The sequence below is a fragment of the Stegodyphus dumicola genome, chromosome X1 (genome assembly GCF_044657685.1).
Source record: "Stegodyphus dumicola isolate Sdum_Otavi_A_Nest chromosome X1, ASM4465768v1".
Classification (NCBI taxonomy): Eukaryota; Metazoa; Arthropoda; class Arachnida; order Araneae; family Eresidae; genus Stegodyphus; species Stegodyphus dumicola.
The window spans coordinates 101717006-101738443 of NC_140780.1; the positions used below are offsets into that span (position 1 = coordinate 101717006).

General features: G+C 31.1%; 1 protein-coding gene across 2 annotated transcripts in view; it reads left to right on the forward strand.

The window, feature by feature from the left end:
• Nucleotides 1-21438, forward strand: part of LOC118188027 (chorion peroxidase-like) — a 240501-nt gene that overhangs the window by 114688 nt on the left and 104375 nt on the right. For both annotated transcript variants that reach the window (XM_035358359.2, XM_035358360.2), the window contains exons 3-6: nt 973-1064; nt 7104-7212; nt 7868-8085; nt 8338-8508. In XM_035358359.2, coding sequence (XP_035214250.1) covers nt 973-1064; nt 7104-7212; nt 7868-8085; nt 8338-8508 — 590 coding nt within the window. The remainder of the gene's footprint in view (nt 1-972; nt 1065-7103; nt 7213-7867; nt 8086-8337; nt 8509-21438) is intronic.

Here is a 21438-nt window from a genome sequence, read left to right on the forward strand (position 1 = left end):
CTGGGTGAAAAATTTAACACCCATTTAGCTTATTAATTTGTTCAAAGCGTTCATTTGCTCAAAAAATGAAAATTCTGGGAAATATTATTTATTAATCAGGGAACATTATTTATTTTAAAAAACATTTTATAGGCTTTCTGGTAGTTCAAAAGGTTTGTTACTTAATTTTAAGGAATTACTAAGCACAGCTGTTGCATGTTGTTTTAGCTTGAAGAAATTCAGTAGTAACTGCCCTTTTTAAATTTACTGAACAACTATTATTTCCCACACATTATGAAAAGACGTTGACTTAAGAGACTTAGTACAAAATGGTAAATAAAAATGGTAGCTTCCATAAGCAGCTTTATTAAGATAATCAGTGAAAATGATTGAACTAGAATTTATATACTTGAATTTTGAAGTACATTTTTATATTCTTATGCCCTTAAGTCTCAAGTTTTAATATGAATTCTTTTAAAATGCATATTAACAAGGGGAAAAAAGGTAATTGTGACTAAAATCAATCACGGTTTTAACGAAAATTTAGGTTATCCAAAACGATCACATTTTATTACATTTGCGATCTATGCTTTATAGATTATTAACTTCCAAAAAATGCATATATTTTTACCACATAAAAATCCCTCCCTTCTTGTTTAACAAGACACATTGAAAAACATGTACTTGAGAAAAAGACATTAAGAATATAAATGTATGTAGGCCCAACTTGTATAAACAGAAATTTACAAGCTGTGTCTGGAGGTTTCGTTATTAATCGGAAATAAAGCAAAAAGTTCTATGAAAGCTGGGAAGAATAATTCAGAGTAGGTAAGATACATTAACATCTAGAAGTGTTTCTAGACTAAAAAAAGTTATTTTATTCTACATCGGTAGTGCCTAAATTAGCAGTTTTTGTGTATCTGAAGCAACTATTTTATTATTAGTGTTTGAATTTTCTGTAACATATGAATTAAAACTGATATTTACTTTCAGCTTGAAATCATCGACAGTAGGAGATTATGGAGACATTTGCATCACGTATGAAGACATAAACCAAGCAACTTACGAGGCTAAAAGTAAAATAGGTAAGTTAAATGTCGTTCATAATATATTTAAGAAAAGTAAATAAAGTAGGAAGGTAAAATTGCTAAGTTAGAATATTTTATCTTATCACGCTATCACTTTATATAAGAACTATGAGATTATAGAAAATGATGAAATCTTACTCCGTGTGAAAATTTTCATTTATTTGCTACTCACGAAACCCTAAAAAAAACTTGGAAAAATAATAAGAAGGAAGTGGAGATACCATTTTAAAATCAAAATAGTATACTAATATGCAGTTCCGTTGTATTTTTAGTCATGTAGGAAGACGGGATTAAACGACGTATCTAGATTAAAATTCAAAATAGTATACTAATATGCAGTTCCGTTGTATTTTCAGTCATGTAGGAAGACGAGATTAAACGGCGTATCAAGATTATTTATTTGTTTTCATTTTTGTATTTGCAATGGTAAGAGAAATGAAAATATTACCAAAGTATGATTAACATTTACTTTTGAAAATGTCATGTTGTTTACGTCATTATGAAAGTATGAGGCAAAAAGGGGTATGGGGATCTAATGAATATATTTTTATATTCCTCTTCTGTTTTATTTATTTTGTACTGAGAAGCCTGATTGGAGCATATTAACTGATTTCAATCATTCAAATATTCCACCTGACCAGTGGTAACTGCTAATGCAAAGATATTCATGGTTTCAATCTTATTTGTTTTTCTAATGCGACATCGAACAATCTGAAACAAAAAAACATTTAGAAACGTATTTAATTTAGAAACGTATTTAATGATTTTTTTCCCAAAATGCTCATTATAGAGCAGGAAGCGTGGTACTCTATGCTGCTTCACTGCATTCTTTCCCAGGACAGCGTTCAAGTTAAAATTTTACTGAAGCTACAAAAAGTGATGTTGTCTTAAGTTTAAAATAATCAAATATTATAACAGATTGATCAAAAACTTGCATTCCGAATGTGCAGTGCAGGTAGTCAAAACTGCAGTCACTTGTGTATATAAATAAAACATAATATTTCCAGGTTTTTCCGCTAGTATTCAACCCCTTACTATTAAAAAATAAGGAGGCACTCCGATGCATTTATACTTCTATCCCACTCAGCCCTGTCTTCCTCTAATTAAAATAAATTATTCTTGCTATCGCTTCATTTAACAGAAATTCCGAAAAGTTAATAAACTATTTAGTAATAATTGATATATCAGTAATAATTGATATATCGAAGAACATTTCGGTAATAAAATGAAATAAGCACGTAGTCTGGAATCAAAATATCAAATTGACAAAATTCTCTTTACTTTGCATGGGAAATCTTCGTCTAATTTAATTATGATAAATAAAGAACACATTAAGCTATTGAACTTCACAGAGCACCGAGAGCGATTGCTATAACATACACATAAGTGTGAAATAAGCTTTTATCATTTGCCAAAATCGTCTAACCCCTCTATTTCTAATTTTACAAATTCCATACCATTTAGTTGAAACAATAATTGTTTCAACTAAATGGTTTGGAATTATTGTTGTTTCAATTGTTGAAACAATTATTGTTTTCGAACACTGAGAAAGTATCATTGTCAAATTTCAATTTCAAAAAATGCATATTGATATTATTTTAAAAATTATCTTAATTTGATACTATCTTAAAATTATGCGTAAATAAATCTCGTATAAAGAGTGTATTGGGAGTAATTAAGGCTCGTGTTCTTTGAAGTAAAGTTTGTGATAAGTAAAAGCACTCCCCCCCCAAAAAAAAGAATTTTTCTTGAAAAAATGCTAGTAAATGCGCTTAATTATCGAGACTTTCCTAATATCATTTTAATTATGAATTAAAATTAAAGAATTAATGAAATTAAAAAAAGTTTGTCAATATCATTTACTTGTACATAAATGTTCTTGATGAAGGGCTTATAAGTCCAAAAGGAGGTTTTGTAATGTAATTTCTCTCTCCACATCGCGTGTCGCCGTGGTGTAATTAGAAGCAGCCTGGTTGGCAATCGGAAGATTTAGGGTTGAATCCCGGCTAGGGTATCCCTGACTTTTCTCATGTTTCCTATTTTAAAAGATTCTAAACTGGTATCTGAGCTAAAATGCGGTGGACGATACTTCGTCATCAATTTGGCGAATGCGTCCCCATCTTCCCAGTCACCCTTGAAGTGTAGGTGAATGAAAAGTATTTTCTCCTTTTATACCCCGTGCTTTCGTCGTGTAAATGGAAAACACATCCGCCTAACAGTTCAAAAGTTCGAAGTTCGGATCCCGGCGATGGCCCTGCGCATTTTTCACGTCTCTTGTTCCAAAATAAAATGCTTAATTTAGCATTTACCACTAAGAGTTAAATAGTAGTTATTATTGTTGTTACTTATGCTAACTTGTGTGACAGTAACATCAGCCCAAGCCTACGAAAATCTTCATGTCAAGGAGCGCAAGATTACGCCTGTCGTTACTTCTGACACCAAAATATGGGGAAGGATTGATGATAAGCATAACTACAACTCATGAAGTTAAACTAGGATTTATTTATTTACATTAGAATAAAAAGAAAAGAAAAATGAATAATCGTCAAAACATTTTGGACACGTCCGTCCTGAGTATCGTTCACGTCTCATCTGATCTGACCACACCCTAATCTAGATGGCGCTTTTACATAATCTTAGTTACAGTTACAGTTCCCACAATAGTTTTTATTTAAAGTGCCTATGAAGCTTCTGTCTGGCATATTATTTATGCCTTCTGTCTATTGTACTATTTATGTCGCAGAATAAATGCTAGTTTAAGAATTTTAACTGTGGTTAAATTTGTTTAAAATTAGGCAAAATTAAAATTTTATAAATTATTTTTAACTGTGTATTTAGATTGACCTTAGATTGTATCAGAAAAGGTATCAAGATTGTATCAAGACTGTAGATCAAAGAAAGGGCTATATTAAAAATACTTCACCGGCACCTTGAAGAATTTTGATAAACAAATAGTAATGGAAACTTCTGAAAACCGAAGAGATCAGTTTGAAGATTTCGAGTCTTAAAATCCAGTGGAAGTAAATTGCAACTGTCATGATGAAAGCAATCAAATTGAAATTTTAAAAACTTTTCAGTCACAGGAAGAATAAATTATTCCAGATGATTTTATATAGAATAAGAAAAGAACTGATTATTGATTTTTGATGTTGTAATGAGTTTAGAATAAGTTGTAGAGTCATTAGTTTATTTTGAAGCAGCAGACATGAAAAATGAGCAATGTCATCGCCAGAACTCGAATATGGACCTCTCAAATTCGCGCCGAGTATGCTACCGTTACACCACGAAGGCATGCTGGAAGGAGAGGGAAAATACCTTTCTAGAGTTATTATTTCTTTAATTACCTATGAAAACTTAAACTAGACTACTAACAATCCTTACTATTTATATTAGCCAAAAGAAATAATTTTAAATTGGTATCCTCGTAAGAAATAGGTTTCCATTCCAGAGGTATCTGAATAATAATTTTCATTTCTGATTCAGCTGCAAAAACGTTTCTTAATTTACATAGAAGTTACAGCAAGAAATTGTGAATTAAAAGCTTATCCAAATGGTATGTAGGTGTATTATAGCAGGAAACCTCTCGAATGTTTTATTGCTGGAAAGGATAGTTTCGTAAAACAGTTTTTAAAGGGAATTGCTCATGTACGTGTTATATATAAGAAAAGCATGGAGTGTTCTAGTGTATTTAGATGGTTTAAATATCGAGGATCAAGGCAAAGGCTGATTCCAAGTTGCCCCTCTTCTTATTTTCTCGGTCATTATAAGACCATGTAGGTTTATTACATGGATGTTTTCGTGCACAAATGCATCCCTTTCCTCAGGCTAATTTACTTTGCTAATAATATAAATCCAAGTAATGGTCCTGATTCTATACTTCAAATGCATTCATTTTTGTCATTTTAATATAGTCCAGTTCCATAAATCTTGCATATTGTTTTAGGAAGCGAGATTTAATGAGAAAGATATTTTATCTAAACAGATCATGCTTAAATGAAAGAGATATGGGGAACCTTCTTCATTAACTTGTTGGTTAATAATGAACACTAGATAAAAATTATTAAATATAGTTTATATGGGTAATAGATTTTATGGTAATAGATTTTTAACTTTTTGTTTTTCTCCGGCCTTTGTTCATTTTTTTATACTATAGTCATCGCTTAATGATATTGCCCTGTTTGGATATTGTTATTACTTTTTCTAATGTCCTACTTGTTTGTACACAAAATCATTAAGATTTCACGGTTTATTATAATCAGAAATATTTTTGAATGAATATTATTCCCAAAACATTGAAAACCATATACGAGTCGCGGTTTGGTTTACATCAGCCCTATGCTAAATTTAACAAGATCCAATTTTTTTCTGAATGTTTTAAAAAACATATAAACGCCGAAATAATGTAATGAATTGAATAATTAAATTCTACCTTTTAAAATGCTTCGAGCTATGGTATGGATAACGTCACAGATTTTAATGAGTGCATTTGAATGGAGTAACAAACTAAAACAAAAATGTCATTCTTCTGGCTGAATATTGCTTAGTGCATAACTTTAATATATCCCTAAGGCTAATTGACGTTATAGTTCTTCCATCAAACACGACGTCCGTAATTCAACTGTGCAATCAATGAATTATTAGAGCGATGAATGGATATTATCTCTATGAGATATGGTCTAGAATTCTTCATAATGTAGAAGGTATAGATGTAAAAGCAAATAACTTAGAATGAATGAAACTAAATTTTCAGATGAGCTGCATCTCCTGAGCATGTTATTGCAATAGTATCTCAGAGAAAACAACAAAAAAACTGTTTTACACGTCTTTTAATAAATGATGAGCCACCCACACGGGGAAGGGGTTAGTGACTCTGACTGCCCTACCGAAAGGCCCGGGTTCGAATCCCAGAGAAGGTATGGATGTATTTGCCCATCCTTTCATTAAGTACCTCCATAATAAAGAGACCACCGACTCCAAAATTAGTTGTGGACAACGCCTATAAACGGCAAGAGCCTGGCATTAAAAAAAAATGATGAAAGCCAAGAAGGTGAAGGAAAAAATAGCAATGTCTCTAATTAAAGTGAATTCTGAGTAATCTGAAGCTTGAATGGAAATTGGAAAGTAAAAAATAAAGTAACAGCTCCTGGTGACAGAAGCGTCCACGTATTTTCGGATTATATGGAAGGAAACTTCCTGAAAAAGAAGATAGCTAGGAGTTCCCTATTAATATTGAGACAATGGAAACGCTCTAGATATTAAACTTAGGAACACAACTTTCATTAATTAATTTCCAGAAACACTGCGAAACGTTCATAATAAGCGTTTAAGCATCAAATATTGGTAATTCCCTTTTAACAAAATTTAAAACTCTTACTATTAGATAATATTATGTAAAAATAGGTATTTATACTTATCTGATATATTACTATTAGATTTCAGTGACAGTTTTAGGGACTATTTTTCTCGTTTTTTATTCTAATCATTCAGTTAAATTTTTCATGTCCAAAAAAAGCTTCCTACTTTATGTAATTAATCAATCAATAAATATATACAATTATTTTGCTTGGTAAATTATATCAAGTAATAAACTTACAATAATTATAGAAAGTCGTAAGAAAGAAGTTACATTTTCAAGAAAATTGTCTTTACAATCTTTCCCTTCCTTTTTCTTTAAGAGGAAGAGGTATATTAAAGAAGAAATGCATTTATGAGTTTAGTCAGGGTGTCATTAGTAATAATGACTAGTAAAGACTAAACAAAAGACCGGGAAAAGGAAAGACTATTATGCCTTAAATTTCATTTCTATCAACATTATTAGTTTGGCATAGATTTTAAATATAGCTTCTTCCAGTTTGATTAGCATGCATCAAACTATAATTAACAATTTTAATGACATATTCTGCTTCTCTTTAAACAGTTTTCATTCTTTTTACTTTTGAACCATAACTCGTTTCAAAGCTGTCTTGTTTCTATTAATTAAACTTTTTTTCCGAAACATTACTTAATTGAGAATAACAGTTCAATCTAAATCAACAGGTGAAGTGCCAAAGGAAATCTATGAATTATCTTCAGTTTATCCAGAGTATGAACATATAGCAGTATCAGCTGAAATCATTCAAGAAACAACTAGAATACTTTCTCAACGGTAAGAAACAAAATATGAATTGCTTTAATTTATCAGATTCAATTTCTCGTATTACAGTATATGAATTAAATTAATTTTATGCATGCAAAATACAGATTTAATGCACAGCAGATTCTTATTTTTTTAATAATTTAATCTAGAATTATGAGATTAATAAACAGATGAATGATAATTTAAAATCCATTTTTAATTCAAACATGGATATAATGAGCTTCAAAATAACATTCTTATTCCACACACATCACAGTCATATTTTAATGCATTACACTTAAACGGAAGATGATATTATGAATTCTACTTTTATATGCAGCTTCTTTCAGAAACTTATTCGTATAATAAAAAACATTTGAGTGTTAAAAACTACTCTTAAAATTAATGCAAGGAAATATTTACAGGAAAGCAATTTAGAAATGCGTTTTTATATAATTTACTTCTATGTCATCAACAGCAATTTACTGAAATAAGTATTAAACGTATAAATTTATCTTAAATAACTCATTTGTTTTAACTCCGTAATTCAAATTTTTGCCGTGCGCAGTAAATGTTAGGAAACGTCTTGTTTTGAGGTTATTAACATTGTTCATTCTTAGAAACTTCTTCACTTGTAGCACAGCTAATGTAAGGAATCTCAACTAGTTCTTTGTTATCTCATTAGATTCTCACTTTCACGAGATACCATCATACATGCCCTGCCACGCATCGATACCAGTAAAACGGCCATCAAAGAAATATGTCCTACATTCCTGAAACCCGTCAAGTGTGAGTTGTCGCGGTACAGAACGCTGACTGGCATGTGCAACAACCTGGAACATCCCTCTTGGGGAAGTGCCCGATCTGCTATGGTCAGGTACTTACCTCCGGAATACGCTGATGGTAAGAATTATCATCAATAAAAATTGCTATCTTGCAAAATATTTAAATAGAATTATTCGAATGCAGAAAGCATGAATAATGTATTGATTATTTTATCTATTTTTACTAAAAAAGAATTCTACTTCTTCGCTACTTATAATTATGCGTTGTATTAAAAAGATGTAATTCAGTTTTTATTTTAATGTAATACTCTTCTTAGAGTCGATTTCATTCATTAGGCCTGACTGTGTGAATTCTTTTGAATCCTTCCAGCAATATCTGAGCCACGAAAATCAGTCGACGGCAGTGACCTCCCAAGCGCTCGTATTGTCAGTTTCATGATGCATCACGATGTGAGTGAACATCATTCGCATATCAATATCCTTTTAGTGTTCTGGGGCCAAATGGTTGATCATGATATGACCTTGGCAGCACAAACAGTAGGTAAGTCTATAATGCATAAGAGAAGTGAAAGAAAGAAATACAGCTTTGTTTTTCCCAGTTTCACATCCCAAAAGGAAAAATAACCTAGAATAAATCCAAGAGCAATAAATACCACACCAGTGCACAATACAAAATAGAATGAAAAGAAAATAATACGAAGAGAACAATTTCTGAATCTCAAAGTAATGTAAACATAATCAAAGACTCGTAGGCTAATTCCCTTGATCTGTTTGATAATTAAATGAAATCATTAGTAAACTAGTACATTAATTCTACTTCCTTTGATAATAGTAATTATTATTCTCTAACAGAACAAATTCTACTTTTTTCCAAATGAAGCTAACTTGCTGGAGTAAAAGAAAAATTGATAAATTTAAAAGGTACGCTCCAACTTGAAATTTTAAAATGGTAAAAATTTAACCTAAATTGGCCTTCATTTCAAAAGAAGGGGTTCTACTCATTTTTAAATATTATCTGATGTGTATTTCTTTTCCTTGGGAACAAGTAGTCTCTATTTGTATTCTGGTTACGTAGTTCTAAATATAAACAGATATGTAGCACCAGCTATTGAACAAATAACTGACTTTAACTTGATTACCGTGGCTTATTATCAATCGTTTTAGCATTAAGTATGAGTTTAGACATGTTCATTTGTTAAAAAAGGCAATAATTTATGAAATAAGCTATGTAATACCCTAAAAAATTTAGGATCAGTATTAATAAGAGTTAGCTTACTTTCGTGAAAGTGAAAAGCCTCAAGAAATTATATCACTACGTGAAACTGTTTGAATAACCTAAGTAGAATATAAACTAAAAGACTTGCTTAAAGACATAAAAAATTATACTCATGTAAAATTTATTAACAATTCTTTTTTCTGACTAATGTGAAATATTTGACTTTCTTAGTTTACTATACGCTTAAAATATGTTGACATAAAATGTCATAAATTCCATTAATAATCTTGCTTGTATAAAGCCATAAAGCCACTAAGTAATATTTTTACTGTACTCTGAATTAATCCATTGTTAATCAAAAATTTACTTCGTCATACCTTTATTTAAATAACTGAAACAGGAATGCTCTTCAGTTTTAAGTCAAGATGGTTCCACGAGAATATATTTTCGTAATCTTTTGAGACAATTTTTTTGATTAATTTAGTTAATCTTTAGTGTTTTAACTAAGTAAAAGAAATTGATTTTTAGCATATGAAAATGTATTTTATTATTTACGGTTTTTCTAATAAACTGGTTTTTGCTTAAAGACTATTAGTTAAAAAATTAAATCATCAAGCTTTAGAAAAAAATAATTAGGACATATTATGTTTCAGTTTATCATAAAAACATTATTCATTGGTATAGAACCATATTAGAGGAATTAAAATAGATCACGGCTAGAGCTTTAAATAAAGATTTGTATTTTCAAGAGAAATCGTGAAAACTTGCTTTGGCATTTTCCGAAAAATATTGCTTCGATTTTTATTTTTAGAGTTGCATTCACCATGAAAACAAATCTTCCATTTATTATTAATAATTTCTGTTACGGATTTACCAGCATTTGAGAGATTGTTATCCTCTTAACTTCTGGTAAATCAGAAAAACTTATTCTCATTTCCTGCTTTTAAACATAATTTTTGCGTAATATTACTTATTTTATTTATTATTTTAATTAATCAGAAAAGCTTCTTTCATTCTTTTAAACATAAGTGTCGTAAAATATTACTTATTTTGATTTTCGATAACTTCATAGGCTATGTATTGTAGAGACATTAGTTTTTTTTTTTTTTTAAAGCAGGCAAGATGCAAAATAAGCAACCGGCTTCTCCCCGGGAATCGAACCACGGGCCTCTGGAATACCGGCCCAGAGTGCAGAACCACTACACCATGAAGGCACGCTAGGAAGGCAGGAGAAATACCTTATATACTCCTCCTTTTAAAGGGCGATTGGGGTTTTTAGGGGACACAGTCGCCAAATCCTGGGTGAGGAGAATCATCATCCAACACCCTTTTAATTCGGGCGCCACTGTACAGATATTAAGATTTTTTGGAAGCAAGAAAGATTGAAAATTAGAAACCGCCTTCGCCGGGAATCGAACCACGAACCTCTGGAATACCGGCCCAGCGTACAGAACCACTACACCACAAAGGCACGCTAGGAAGGCGGGAGAAATACCCTATAGTATAAATTATTACAAGTAAGGGAAAAAAGCTGAAATTAAACTCGGTGAAATCCCTATATAAAGTGCATACTGCATTGAAACACATTCTGATCACTTATCTCCCCATTGCCTTTCTTACTTTCTTTAAACGTGAGTCTATTTGGTTTTTCGAAGCAGGAAATATGAAAACTCAGCAGTGGTTTCACCGGAAATTGAAATCCGGACTTTCCGATTTCCTACCGATATTCTCCTAATTACAACAGGAAGGCAAGTGGTAAAGAAGGCAAAAATTCTTTACATTCTCCACCCCTGAAACAAACATTACATTAGAAACGAGAATTATCACTGTAAATTTTTAGTTATTGAAAGCGTCCTGGTAATGAAGCGTATACATTATTCAAAAGCATACAAAATATGACAATTTTAATTTTATTTTCAGTGATATATATATTCGCATAAAAACTGATACCTTGCCTACTTTGATTTAAACGACAGAGTTCAACTCTGGTTCTTCCTCTGTGACTTTATAACTATAGTATGTATATTAATGAGTTTCAAACATATTTTGAGGCTTTGAATCCATCATGTGTTCTGATAAAATACTTTTAGTCTTTGAGTGGATTTTAAAACAATTTTAATATCCGTGCTTTAGGATGTAGATGTTTGCTGGCTAAAATTCGTTCTAAATTTTTTTTTATTTTATTACAATTTTCAGTTGAAGCCGTACAAATTCATAATTTCATAAAATGAGACTTAAATTTCTGCTAGTTGATATAGTACAGATAAAACTGCTCCGATTTTACTTCCTTACGAAGTGGCTTCTGCAGTGCTAAATCGGATGTAGTCCTCAAAAAATGCATAGAGTTTTATGAGACAGAGAATGATAGCATTGCCATTGACTTACATTGCATCATTTATTACTAAATTTAGAGTATAAGCGGCCTACAAAATGAAAATGCCTCCAAAGTTTTATTTCGCTGAAAATTCCATAGTCCATTTTGGTCCATTTTATTCCGCTATCGTAGCCTTTAAAGATCATATTCAAAAAGAGAGAATCACATTTTCTCCAAATGTTTAATTTTCCTTTCATAGAAATAACAACCTGGAGAGCATCAATTACAAACAGACTCCGAATAAAAAAGTCAGAGGTTCTGAGCAGTGCGTTCTTTCAAGTGCCCCCCCCCCTTGTGCTCACTTCTCTTGTTCACATGAGAAGGAAATAGAACTGCGAGGAGCTTAAGCTCAGTAAAGAAGCCCATAAAACTTTTAGCTGTGTATACATATTTAGAGTTGGTAAGAGAAATATCAGTCTGTTTATATAGTATATTATGAATAGGTTAAAAGTATTTTAAAACTATGTTATTTATTTGTTTATTTTTTACTGGTTGCTGACAATGTTGAGTTGTTCAGATATATTCACAGCAGGAAGGAAATGAGAGAGGTTTCATATGATTGTGTAAGATTAAAATATGATGTAAATAACATCTTCTTGATGCATATCTTGATCTTTCATATGGGAAAATCAAATTATACAGCAAGACATTATAACTGGACACAAAAGTAAGATACGTAGCAGGTTATTATATAAATTTTATAAGTTGCGTTTACATAAAACGTGTTTAAGTAAATACAGTATAAAATAATTATCAGACTATGTACTATAAATTAAATGTTTTTGTTACGGGGTCACCAGCGGCTGAGCAGTTAAATCACTACACACTGATAATTCGAATTGCCACGAATGGTGCTGGCTGCATGCGCGTTTTCGTAGTTTTCCCGTGTGATGTAGATACGAAGAAGTTTTCCTTAGAAAGTCTTTCTTCGAAGACATCTCTCACCTTAGATAGATAACCTGAGCCTGCTGTGAACTACTTAAAGAAAACAAACAAAAACTCTTCTTTTATGTTACAAAACGAGCCAGGATTAGGACTAAATTTCAAACAAAACCTCTCTGATCATCAAGGTTTTAACAGCGTAAGCAGAAAGTATTATAATTGTCGCCTTTTTGTGCCCATTTACAGTCAAAAATGCCTTGTTATGTTATTAAATCTGTAAAATTTCAATTTGGATAAATAATAGAACAAAGAAAAAACCAAATGCATTAGTTTTGTTATAATGCTCTTTCTAGAAGAACTTCATGCGTCTCGATTGCAGAAACAGGGCTTTCATGTTTATGGTCTTCATTTCTAGCCAACAGAATTTTATCGTTAAATGAAAACCACTAACACATCATCGAGCTATTACTTGTTTTTCCTTTATAAATTTACTTATGTTTTATTTTTTTAATTTTATTATAACATTTTCTTTATTATTATAGATTTTGTTAGAAGATTTTTACATTATTTTAGTTTCATTTTATTAACACCTCGAAGAGGTGGTAAATTTCTTTGAGTATCATTGATAATCACGTTGTCTAACAGTATAGAAGAAAAAAATAATCTGGAACTCACAGTTTTTTTTTTTTTTTTTTTTTTTTTTTTTTTTTTTGCCAAGATACTATTTAAAATTTAAGCTAATTCTCGTAGAGTTTTAAGATATGGTATAGTTTCCAGTCATCATTTGTTCCTGTAATGCAAATATTAATGAATATTTATCATTTAACTTTTTATGGTACATATCTCAACACCACCATCATTATATTTTACTTGATTACTTTTTTATGTACCTAGGGGGTGGGATATGTGTGTTTTGCTGTATTCATTACTTTCAGTGAAAATATGAAAACACTATTTTAAAGTAAAATTATTACACTTTTCTGTATATTAAAATGTGCATTTTTTAAACATATTTTCAATAATTATAATTTTATTTACAAGTTTTTAGGGCTCAAACATATCATCTGCACATGAACTTTTATCATAGCAGAAGAAGGTAAATTTTTCAATGAAACATTAAACATTTTTTAATTTGCATTCTAAAATTATCGATTAAAATAATGACTACGTATTTGAAAAAAAATATTAAACAAATATAAATAGACGAAAAATAAATCCAAGTGAAAGGAACCCACACAGCGCAAAATGTAATGATGCTCCGATTTGACATTGCTATCGCTTGTAATCTTACGTTAAATTTAAATTTACATACGACACCGAAAGTTTTGAATAAAAATTCAAACTTTTTGAAAATATAACAAAAAATATTTACCTTAAGATAGTGTGCAACTTTTTACCGTCTATAAGTTAATTTTGTTTTTCAGAAAAATTAAAGAAAATTATTTAAAAATAAACTTTTTTAAATAAATGAGAAAATGTGTTTGAATTTTATTTGGACCGATTTTGAATTGTGAATTATAAAAGAAGAAATCAGTTAAGTTTAATTTGAAAAGTGACATTTTAAATTATGTACCAAATTCAATTGGCCTTTCGACCTAAAAGTTTGAGTGGTAATTTTTAAAAAAACCAAATCATACGATTTATACAAAAACATGATTTTAGTCGTAGAATCGAACTGTGGGAAAACATCAACTTATGTTCGATTTTATATAAAAATACATATTTTAGGAAAATGCTATATATAAAGCTAATAAATATATTAAGTCGCGCCTTCGTGACAGGAAAAGCTCAAGTTCAATTGCATCGATCGGCAAAACAAAACGGAGGAAAGAGAATTGTCCGTTATTTTATTTTTATTATTTGGACACACTCTTCGTCATATGTATTCGGAAATAAATTTGGACACTTACTGTTCGCTAAACGCATTTTGAACACTTACTGTCCATTAAACCGTTAAATGCATTTCGGATTACGAAATAGTAAATTAAATTAGAGTATCGGAACGGTCTGTATGAGCTTGAAAATATGTCTCTTCAAATTCGATCTCGATCTTAAAACTATGGATCAATGCTTGAAACTATGGATCTTAAAACTATGGATCAATGCTTGAAACTATGGATCTTAAAACTATGGATCAATGCTTGAAATACACATTTCACAAAACTAGCTTGTTTTACGGTATCCCATCATTATTCGTCATTAGCTTCCAATATTTACTTTCTCTTTCTATCCCTAACAAAACATAAATTTTAATAGCATCACTAAATTGAGTTCTCTAACACAATAATATCGCTATATTCCAGTAACAACTAAATTTATAAAAGAAAAATCCTTTTCATTTTTTTGAACACATTTTGATCGCATTCGTATCCTTTCCGCTACAAAGCAACTTCATTCAAGTAAATATGTCTTAGGAGTTGCAAGTAACTATTAATCAAATATAAAACACAAACTCTAAAGCATCTTCACAGATCTGAATCAATCTGTATATCACATTCATACTGAAAACAAATTCGCATGTTTATTATTTTCCAAACATGTTTTAAACATGTGAGTTAAGACTCTCCGTATCAGATCTCATATATCATTGTTTTCATGTTGTTGACGTTTTATTCTTTTTTATTTCTTGCGTGCCTCAAGATTAGATTAACATTTAATAAACAAAACAGTATCCATCTTTCTTACTCAGTTTGAATTTGCTTTCCTGCCTATATGTTTTATGAACACACCTAAATATAATCGCAAATGCTTTTGTCAGGATGCCCTCGGCTGCGAATAAAACAATCTGGGTAAGAATAAATTAATCATATTTATCAATATCTTCCTCAAAATGACGTAAGTAAATGGTATCGCAGCTGCATTTTCATTAGTGATGTTGAAAATAAGGAAACTAGTTTATGCTCGATGTATCATCTCCTTTATTTGATATATTATTGAAGAGTAAATATTCCAAAAATCATTTTGTTTCTTGTATCAGAGAAAACGGAGTAAAAGAATAATTTGCCCTACTAGCCCAATGACCCACTTCGATGTCTTTCTTGGGTGACAACCGCTTTTCGCGCAGATCATTTCATCAGTTAATTTTGATTTCTGAGACACTTAATTATACTTCCATCTATTTCTTTTCCGCCCTTGGACGGGAAAGTAAGAATTACAATGAAATATAATAGGACACATTTTCAAGTACAGTTTTCTTTTTGTCTTTCCGCAGCAGAGCTATATTTTCCAACAAAGAATTTATTTCATGATTTCCAGTAGGCGATAATGGAGTTTATAATGCAAAGAACAAATTTATGAGGTTAGAAATTCGTATTTACTTCAGAAAAGAAAAGATAGACTAAGCAGAAACTGAAAGATGGTTTGCTTTATTTAATTATAGCAAAGCACTTGATGGCAATCTGCCTAGGGGAACGGATGCCTTTGTGGAGGATTTCCTAAGGTAAACTGGCTTCTGTGCATCCTACACATGGAAAAAACAAAGAAAACATCCATGTAAGCAGCCTGTTTGCGAGGATTAGAATCCCGGACCAAACTTCTTCCAGTGTTCCGCGATTTTACAGCTCGGCCACTCGTAGGCGAAAGCGAAGGATGTATTTAGGTGAAGTACATGAATGGATTTTCCGAGATTTGTATCAATTTGTATATCACGTGCATTCGGAAGATAAAATTGCTTATTTTAGACATACGTATATATTATTCCCTTCAACTGCAATGCAAAAATCCTAGCAGATTCTACCCTTCCAATTGCGGATTTTTAATGTTTATTTTCATATTTTGAAGACATTCGAAATCTGCTTTGGAGAAAATTATCCCCTTTTCCCCCCAGTTTCATTAAAGCACTTTTATGTTCCATGTTCGGTTATCACCAAAACTTTTGGTAAGACTGCGAAGTGGTATCCAATCGTTTTCGCTGTTATTACGATTTGCATATGGGTACTTAATTGCTTCCTACAAACTCATATACACATGTCTTAAACAACGTTTTTAAAAAGAAAACTTCACTAGATTTAAAACTCTTTTCAGCATTTAAACCTAAGCTAATCAACGAGGTTCATTTAGAACCCTATAAAATTTTACCAAATTACCCCTTTCACCAAAATATTAAGTTTGTTATCCATCAAAACTTCGCTTTGTAGACGTTTCACCCCTAGCTGTTTCCTACAATTGAGTTTATATACACAGTTTTCCTTTAGAAGAAAATGAATAGAGTATTACAATAATAAATTCTTTTTATTTCTCAGGGAGGAATTTTGAGTTCAGTAAAGAACGCGAAAATTAGCTATTTTTTGAAAATGCAGAATCTTTCTGTACTTATGGACAGTAGCATGTATCAGTTGTATTACCAACACTGTCTTTGCTAGGAAAATATTTCAGCATAAATACAAAAGGATGGTCATCATGAAGCTAAAACTTTCCTTGTTCCGTTTCAAATTGGCAAAAGAAAAATTCCAGTAATGAAAGTCGTCGTTTCGATAACCCCAGATATGGTCTACTTTTGATATTTTTCTTTATTTACTTTGAAAAATAACCCTTCATCACTTCCGGGTTGCTATTCAAAGTTATTATAACAGTAGCGTCGATTATTATATTATTTTTCACATTTCGTCCTTAAGTTCATTCTATTTTACTTGAACATTTTTTAAAGACAGACTTGTTTTCTCATTCTTTGTGAACTCTAATGGTTTATAGGAATATCTGTTTGCTAACTTAAAGAATATATTAACAGCAAATGGTTTTAAAATTTTCAAATGAATTTTTATCAGCCTTATTTTGCCTTTCTCTAATTTTGTTGAAATGATGGAGAGGGTTACAGAAGAATCCACGTGAGATTCTTTACTACCATGCATAAACACAGTCATAAAATATTTTCAGAAAGAAGTTCTGATGATTAGCAATACAACGTGATGAATTTATCATTATATAGTGAGAATGAATTTGATAGTTTATTTTTGGCAAAGCACATTAAAGCTGCCTGCTCATTAGGGATCATAGCCTCGTGGAGAACGTTTTGAGAGAAACTAATCCGTTACGTTGCATTTGGGAAAAAGACGAAAACCTCGTGTAGCCTATGCCTTCCACTGTTTCCCGTCTTTAAACATTTAACCCTTGGTCGGCCCATTTTACCGGGTGATCATGTTAATAACAGTGCTTACTCTTCTTCTCTACCGTTATTTGTAGCCTTTCTTGCATCGCATTTTTACATTAATATTTAAAAATGAGCAGACATTTGTATGATTAGTTATTTAAAAATATTTCTAAACTTTTACTTAAATTCAAATTTGAAGTATTACACAAATGAGTACAAGAGCTTTCTTTCAATATTTCTAAATTTTTATGGAAATTTTATTTTTTTCTTTTCTAAATCCAAAGTAAATCAGCAAATGAATAGTTTTTCGTACAATTACTATATCACATTATATCCATATGACAAAAGAATACAGTTATTGTATTCAGTAACACTCTTATGTTTAAAACAGCATCATTATCGTACCAGTGCAACTGTTCTTGATTATATTAGTGATTAACTATTTCATTTCTATTTATTTAAATTAAGACATTATGGAATTTAAAATTAAGCATCATCTTTGAATGGAGTAAATTTTCAATGAATCTTAATTGATTTCGAGGGCAATTATTATTTAAAATCTAAACCCATCTAAGGTTTCTTTTTTCCTGACCTTAAATTTTCCTTTGGCATGTCTCTCTTTCAGTAAAACATCCCCTAATTATGGGATATCCTTGCTATCTATATTCCTTACATTGTCGAGATATTAGATGTTTTTTGAAAGCAGGAGAGATGAAAAATCGGCCAGGACTCGAACCACGGACCTCTCAAATACGCGCCGAGTGTGCTGACCACTGCATCACGAAGACATGCTAAGAAGGCGGGAGAAATACCTTATATACTGCCCTTTTTAAAGGGCGACTGGGTATTAGGGGCCCTTGTTGTCAAATTTTGGTGGTGGAGAATCATCATCCACCACCTTTCTTAGTTCGGGCGCCACTTTAGAGACATTAGTTATTTTTGAAAGCAGGAGAGAGGAAAAATGAATAATGTCCTCGCCGGGACTCAAACCACGGACCTCTCGAATACGCGCCGAATGTGCTGACTACTACACCACGAAGGCATGCTAAGAAGGCGGAAGAAATACCTTGTAACCTAATGGAACGAAAACGCTTTTAGAAGAAAATATGTAACTATTACAAGAAGAAACATCTTTTCTAAGACGGATTAAACAAAGATAATGAATGAAAGTTATACTCTTTCGGAGGAGAGAGGGAAACATACTGAGGCTCACTAAGGTCGAGTGGATAAAATCGCTGAACTGGTCTTTCAATGCGGTTTAAGTTTTCCAGGCTGAGTGCACACGTACTTTCGCGGTTCTCCCAATGTGTGACGACAACATTGTCACGATTCAAGCAAAGCCAAGCGCCGAAAAAGGGCAATATATCATTGAGCTGGTAACGTCGCACTTCACGCAATAAATCAGCAATAATTCAATATTGGTATTGGTAACACTTGAGTGCTTTGCCGTGTTCGATTAAATAAACAAACATGGTCAATTAGAAAAGAGACGCTGAGATTTAAAATATTAATATCATTTCTTAGTTTCTGATATACAGAAAGGTTCATGATTTCTTGTGCTTTATTTGTATTTTCTATGTAGGAAATCCCACACACCTTACGCATAAAGAACTTTCTCCAAATACTAGCGAACAGTTTAATTTTAATTTAAGTTGAAGGCGGAATGAAAACAATTTATGAACAATGAAACACTTCTGAATACGGTCTTCGAAATACGGTCTTCATCTGAGGACAGAAGAAGCGGAAAGCAATACCGGACTGAAGCAATCCCAGAATAATCAGACTCCAGGATTAAAGAGGCTATGTAAAATTCGATTCAAATTCGAAAACTAATTAATAGCAGTAAAATCTTAATTATGAGGTCAAATGTTAACATTTTTAACTGTCCTTTAGTTATACTATCTAATAGGATTATATTTGTCGCTTGTGATTTGGAGTGTTACACTAATATTCTTACACGGAAAACATAATTTTAATTTCGCTTTCTTTTTTATACTTTCTAATTAGATATATAACAAATATTTAGTTAATGAGGTTCAAGAGTATTATTATAAAAGGTTTGATCTCATTATTTTTACTAAAGATTTGTTTCAAACATAAGCTACTTACAATCAAAGATTTAGTGATAACAAATCTTTTACATTGTAGGAAACTAGATATTAATGATTCGTGATAGAAATTCCATTTACCCGTTACCCTATTTTACATATCGCTATTTCGTATGTCATTATATGTAACAAGCTAAGAAAAGATGACTGTTTCATCATGCATCCGAAACGCTTCTCGTCATTTACTGTAGTTCTTTCACCCCACCATCATTTCAAATATTACCACAAAAAGGTAACAGATTGCATTGTTTAAAACTGCTTAACTAGTTGCATACTCTAACGAGTGTATTTTATTTGTGGGTAAAGTACCTTTTAGACATTCAAACAAATGCAGTAAATGAAACATGTGATATTGATGTTACAACAGCAAAATAAGTAACGAAAATGTAAAGACTGTTTTGAAATACATTACGGTATTTAAATTTTTCTTGGTTTTCTGTAGGCATATTGAATTAAAAAATTACTTTTATCTTCTCAATAAACGTTCATAAAATGTCATTAAATTTAATTCGCTTTCGGAAATTTTATTATGCTGAAATTTTTATTTGTTAATTTTATACTGTTATGTCTTTACTGAAAAACGAGAATAAGTGAAAACTGAATTTTGAACGTCATCAGTGTAGCCCAAATTTTGCGAAATAAAATTGCTTTTTTCCTATGTTATTAAAAAACTCAGGAACTAATGTAAAATTTCTAAATTTTGAAGTTATTTTATTTTCCATTATTGTGACAGAATTCAGAATTCCATAGTTAACATCTGATAACAATCTTGTATTCAATGAATATTCTGTTTCTTACAGAGCATCTTTTATTTCCCAACAACTTAACTACACTTACCAAAAATATAATACTGATATTACCTATGACTCATCTGAAAACTGTCTAACTGATAGAAAGAAAAAATTCAAAACTTAAGTGTTGGGAAGAAGTTGTGTATAAACTTCAAAAGATAGAGTTATGATACTTCAAGATAGAGATATGGTTTAGGTACTTCAAAACATAGAGTTATGAACAGAAATTCTTTTCTCGAGCTGAGTAATATTTATTTTAGTAAGGTGTTTCTGAAAAGCTCTATCTGCATCACTTTCTAGAAGGTTCCTTCGGGACAATATTGCATGGAATGTTTTACACACGCATTCTTTCATAATAAAAGAGTGAATTTTTTCATTCCTGAGAATAATTTTGCGAAAGCGTATCCGCATGTTTTTTGTTTATCAGTTTGTTTTTTTATCCGTTTTCCTGAAATGGTAAAAATAAGCTTTGAGGAATTGTGCGCTAAATCTGAAAACCGAAATGTGGAGGGAACCCTAAATTATAAAACTGCAAAATTATTATAACATATTAATTCGATTTTAAAGAAATTTATCATATTCCTTTCGCTTTTTTTCCATTAAAATTTCTCCACTACGCTAGTCATTTATGTGTTCCAAATTTTAAAATTATGTTAATGGAATGCGTGAAGGATCGGTACGAAAATCTAGTTTGGAGAACTTTGATATGAAGATTTTTTTTCCCTGTAGCTATTTGTGTAGAGAGAATAGTACTGTTACTTTATCTCTAAAGCTTTGTAAACAAATATTTCCTCAGAAACTATTTTACTGGAGTAAAAGGAAATTACTTTCTTTCGTAACTATGTTCTGTTATATAATTTATTTTTTACGTATTTGGCTGGTCACGAGGATGACGCCCTGTCATTTCTATAGGTTATTGTAGTGAAATATCCGATGAACTATGAAATATAGGAAAATAGTTAAACTAGCATTTTTTCCTTGAAATATTACAAAAATAGACCTCTATACAATACT